At 41.6% G+C, this 5,185-nt stretch overlaps 1 protein-coding gene across 1 annotated transcript; it reads right to left on the bottom strand.

Moving 5' to 3' along the window:
• Window positions 1–4,079: 4,079 nt before the first annotated feature.
• On the bottom strand, window positions 4,080–4,679 carry LOC122504618 (uncharacterized mitochondrial protein AtMg00860-like). Its single transcript, XM_043615801.1, has one exon. It carries the CDS (start codon window positions 4,677–4,679, stop codon window positions 4,080–4,082), a length of 600 nt encoding a protein of 199 aa, XP_043471736.1.
• Between the last annotated feature and the right edge of the window lie 506 nt (window positions 4,680–5,185).

Raw genomic sequence — 5,185 nt, 5'->3', positions numbered from 1 at the left:
TCTCGCAGTAATCCTTGAATATTTCGAGGTCCTTACGTCGGCCGAGGCAAGGAGCGGCTTGCTGAGAAACTCGAGTGAAAAGGTGCAGCACGAGTTTCGGCATCGAAATATCGGGATTAGCTGAAGATGGTGAACTAAACCAGTATGGATTTAAGTGTATACAACTTCATGATAAGACAATTTCTCGGAATTGTCAATCAACTGGTTAAGTTCGTTCAACGATTTATTATTGGTATTATTCCAGGAGGAATAAAGTCCCTTAGAGAGAACCTATTGGGTCTGGATATCTTAAATGAGAGTGTTTTTTGGTACAAGAAACGACTTGATAATATGTAGAAAATGCTAATCTTAACCCTTTGCGGCATAGTGGTAACCCAGATTACCACCTTTTATATTGTGAAAATATCTGTTTATATACAGTCTTGTTCAAATAAAATTCAAAAATCTTTGTTTATTAATAATCAAAACATTGTTAAATGTCGAAAAATTGATAGCGAATGAGGTTACGTGAAATTATAAACAACTATAAATAAATAAATTAAAGAACAAAAAAATTTTTTTTTAAATTCAATCGACATTGATTGAAAGTCTTCACTCGGGGGTTTTTGGGGTCGCTGATTATGAATCTAAAGTCCGTTTCCCAAAATTCAAGATGGCGGATCCAATATGGCGGACGAATTTTTTTAGAATTGATCGAAATCGCTTGAAAGTCGTTACTCGGGGGTTTTCGGGGTCGCTGATTACGAATCTGAAATTACTTTCAATGAATAAACGTTAAATTATTAAATAATTGTACCGTCGGCATTTGCGTTACCTGATGTACACCGCGGGGAGGTTGCACGATCGGGATTTGTACATCGTTTAGCCCTGAAAAGGGCAGTTTGGTAAATACTGTTCAAAACTTTATAATAATCAAATTGAGCTGTTTATTTCCTAATAAAATTAATTAATTAATTAAAATCAGCGGATTTTAATTGCTATTATAAAGTTTTGATGTGTCTTGCTTTGAACAATTGAATTTTATTTTCAGCAGTGGTAAGCAGCGAAGCAATTCGCTTTCAGTAAAATTCATTTGCTTGAGTCCGGTTAGTATTTTAGTTTCTTTGAACTTTTAACAGTGTTTTGTTTATTGTTTGTTATAATCAACGTAAATATGCGTTTAGTCAAATATTGCTGATTTATAACTTGTCTTTTTTGCGCTTGTCATTTGTTTCGTCAAACTATGGATAGTATTTTGTTTATTGTTTGTTACCATCACCGTAGGTATGCGGTCAGGCAAATAATGCTGAATTAGAACTTGTCTTTTTTACGCTACGTTTAGTAGATGCATTGGTAGGACACAAACTACCAAGTTCAACTAGGAAGAAACGTAAATTAAGTACAATCTCTTCTTACAAACCAAAAGTGTCAGAGGAAAAAAGAAAAAGTCAATCAGCTCATATGCCTAAAACTATGGCTTGACCTAGACGCTGTGCTCATTGCAGTACTAAAGCCGACCAAAAGCGAACATCATGGATGTGTAAAACTTGCAATGTACCACTCTGCCTGTTTCCCACAAGAAATTGCTTCGTTGCTTACCACTGCTGAAAAAAAATTCACTTGTTCAAAGCAAAAGACATCAAAAACTTTATAATAGCAATTAAAATCCGCTAATTTTAATTAATTAGTTAATTTTATTAGGAAATAAACAGCTCAATTTGATTATTATAAAGTTTTAAACAGTATTTACCAAACTGCCCTTTTCAGGGCTAAACGATGTACAAATCCCGACCGTGCAACCTCCCCGCGGTGTACATCGGGTAACGAAAATGCCGACGGTACAATAATTCAATAATTTAACGTTTATTTATTGAAAGTAATTTCAGATTCGTAATCAGCGACCCCGAAAACCTCCGAGTAACGACATTCAAGCGATTTCGATCAATTCTAAAAAAATTCGTCCGCCATATTGGATCCACCATTTTGAATTTTGGAAAACGGACTTCAGGTTCGTAATCAGCGACCCCGAAAACCCCCGAGTAACTATTTTTAAGCGATTTCGATCAATTCTAAAAAAATTCGTCCGCCATATTGGATCCGCCATCTTGAATTTTGAAAAACGGACTTCAGGTTCGTAATCAGCGACCCTGAAAACCCCCGAGTAACGATTTTTAAGCGATTTCGATTAATTCTAAAAAAATGTGTCCGCCATATTGGATCCGCCATCTTGAATTTTGGAAAACGGACTTCAGATTCGTAATCAGCGACCCTAAAAACCCTCATAAGCATTTGTGATTTTTAAATTAATGTTATAATGTTATGCATGCCGCAAAGGGTTAAACTTATTTTTTATGACGTGCGTAAGGACGAGCGTCGCGATATTTCGCGGTTTTACGAGAACGCAAGCGATATTGCAGTTCGACGTGTGGAGTATCGTCGAGTTGTTCTTGCTGACGCGAGGTAGCAGGAATCTCCATATCAATTTGCTCAGCAAGTAGAATCGTGGTTGGTTGCGTAATGTCAGGGATTGAATTGTTGAGAATAGTCGGAGATGTAAGTCTGAGAGGGAAGTTGACTTGAGCGTGTACCGCCTCATTTGTAAATAACTCTTCGAAGTTATCAGTCATCTTCTCGTCTTCATCGAACGTTGTTCTAGTTGGAGTGGGATCCCCTGATGGTGAAGGTACTTCTTGAACTACTGGATCGCGTTGCAGGATAGGAGCTAATATCACGTCCGTAACATAGACTTTGTGGGGCCCATCTTCTTTTTGGATCCAAAGTACACCAGGGGACACGATTTCTAAAACTGGATAAGGCCCGGTCCGAATAGGCGCCAATCTGGCATTGTACCGTTCGGCGGCATTTGAAAGGCGTGTATTTTTTGCTAGAACCAAATCTCCAAATTTGAAAGGGGGTTCGTTTGGTGGACCCGCGTAGCGTCGTTGGTATTGCGTTTGGTGCTGGTAGGCCTTATTCTCGCGATGTTGAAATTCTTCATCCTGTTTTGGTTCTAGATCCATAGGTAAATCCCATTCTCCGGGACGTCGGATTTCTCGCCCGAACATTAAATTTGCTGGAGTAAAGCCTGTGGCGGCATTTCGGCGCCGTCGAAGACCAAAGAGTAGTTGTGGTAACTTTTGGTCCCATATTCGCTGATTTCAATCATGGAGACGGAGTCGAACACCTTTCTTCACCTCTTGGTTACGTCGTTCCGTAGGGTTTCCTTGGGGATGGTATTCTGGTGTAGTCCACAAGGTACAAGCCCATTGTTCACCAGATTTGGCCCACAAATTACTTCGGAACTGAGGGCCGTTATCACTTAAGATTTTTCGTGGATATCCGTAACGGGAGAAAACTTCTTCCTCGAGAATTCTGATGATAGTTGAAGAGTGAGAATTTCTTATCGGAAAGGCTTCAACCCATCGGGTAAAAAGGTCTATGAATACCAGGATAAAGCGGTTACCTTTAGTGGTTAGGGGTTATGGTCCCATTAAGTCTAGGGCAATTGTTTCCCATGCTGAATGAGGTTTTCTGGGCTTTAGACCGACGTGGTTCCGGTGATGTATCGGTTTTGAGCAGAGGCACAAATGACAACTGGCCACGTAGGAGCGGATGTCGCGAACCATTTTCGGCCAAAAGAAATGTTCACTTATACTGCGGAAAGTTTCTTCCGCACCGGGATGCCCAGCTAAAGGGACATCGTGGTATTCCCATTATACTCGTTCTTTCATTGTGGTAGGAACACGTAATTGCCATCGCTCGTTGTATGGGCAAAACTTCCAGAATCCACCCTCGTCGAGGAAGTTGTTTTCATAGAAACATGATTCTCTCCAGATCTGATTCTCCAGGGGCTCCTTCCATTGGATCAGGAACGGAGGATAGGGCATTAGGTAATCCTCGATCAATTTTCGGTGCGTGCTTTACAGTTAATTTAAACTCGTTAATCAAGATGTGCCAACTTGTTAACTTGGTCCGAGTACCTTTTAGTTTGTCCAACCAGGCTAGGGCTTTTTTATCTGCTCGGAGGACAAACGGGCGTTCTTCTAAATACGGACGGTATTTTTTAAAGGCCCAGACGATAGTCAGACAGGTTTGTTCGTCTAAAGGATAACGGGTTTCCACGGGTTGAAACTTTGCACTACCGTACGAGATGATCCAGTTTGAGTTTCTTGGAACAGGACAGCTCCCATACCAAGTGAACCTGTTTCAATCTGGAGTACGTAGGGGAGTTGTGAGTCAGGACGACTTAAGGCTGGAGGTTCTTTAAAGGCTTCTTTGACTGTTTCAAAAGCCTCCTGATGCACTTCCGTCCATTTGTAGGGCTTTTTTACGGACAACAGGTTCGTCAGAGGGGCCGTTAATTCTGAGTAATGGTGCACGTACTCCATTAGCCAATTACACGTCCCTAAGAAGGAAGCTAGTTGTTTCCGGTTTCTTGGAGGTGAAGCATTTTGAATAGCTTCGATGTGTTTTGGTTGTGCCTCGTTTCCGTTTGCCGAAACGACATGACCGAGATACGGAAGTCTGGTGTGTCCAAAATGACATTTGGCGGGGCTGCATGTGAGACCAAAGATTTGGATCCTTTCGAGAACTTTGGCTAAATGTACCAGGTGTTCCTCCCACGAATGTGAGAATATGATGATATCATCCAGATACGCTATACAAAACTCCCCCCAGAATGAGGCGAGTACTTGACGCATCAAATTTTAGAAGGTGCCTGGTGCGTTTTTTAAGCCGAAGGGCATCCTCTTGAATTGGTATTGGCCTCCATCAGGCGTTGAAAAAGCGGTATACTTTCTCGACTTTGGGGACATGGGGATTTGCCAATAGCCATTTTTAAAATCCATTGTTGAGAAAATCGTAGCGGTCCCTACGGTTTTGAGGACGTCGTGGATTCGGGGCTAACACTGTGGTGCGTCCTCAGTCTGTCCGTTGACGGGACAATAGTCGACACAGAAACGGAAACCCCCTCCAGGTTTATCAGCAACAACGATAGCCAAACTGAAATCAGCTGTAGCAGGTTCGATGACAATCATTTCGATGTTCATGATGAACATCGTGATCTTTGAGCCATGCTCTACCAAGGACGATATCAGCTCGCAAATCGCGACAAGCTTGGAAAACACGTGGGTAAACTGGGTCTCCGATGAGGGGACAGAGGGTCAGCGAGCCTTGTAGTTGTATCGTGGCTCCACTAGCGGCAAGT

This window comes from Leptopilina heterotoma, unplaced genomic scaffold (assembly GCF_015476425.1).
Source record: "Leptopilina heterotoma isolate Lh14 unplaced genomic scaffold, ASM1547642v1 Lhet_307, whole genome shotgun sequence".
In the NCBI taxonomy this organism is placed as follows: Eukaryota; Metazoa; Arthropoda; class Insecta; order Hymenoptera; family Figitidae; genus Leptopilina; species Leptopilina heterotoma.
Note: the sequence above shows the minus strand (reverse complement) of the source record. Positions and strands in the feature narration are given on the sequence as shown.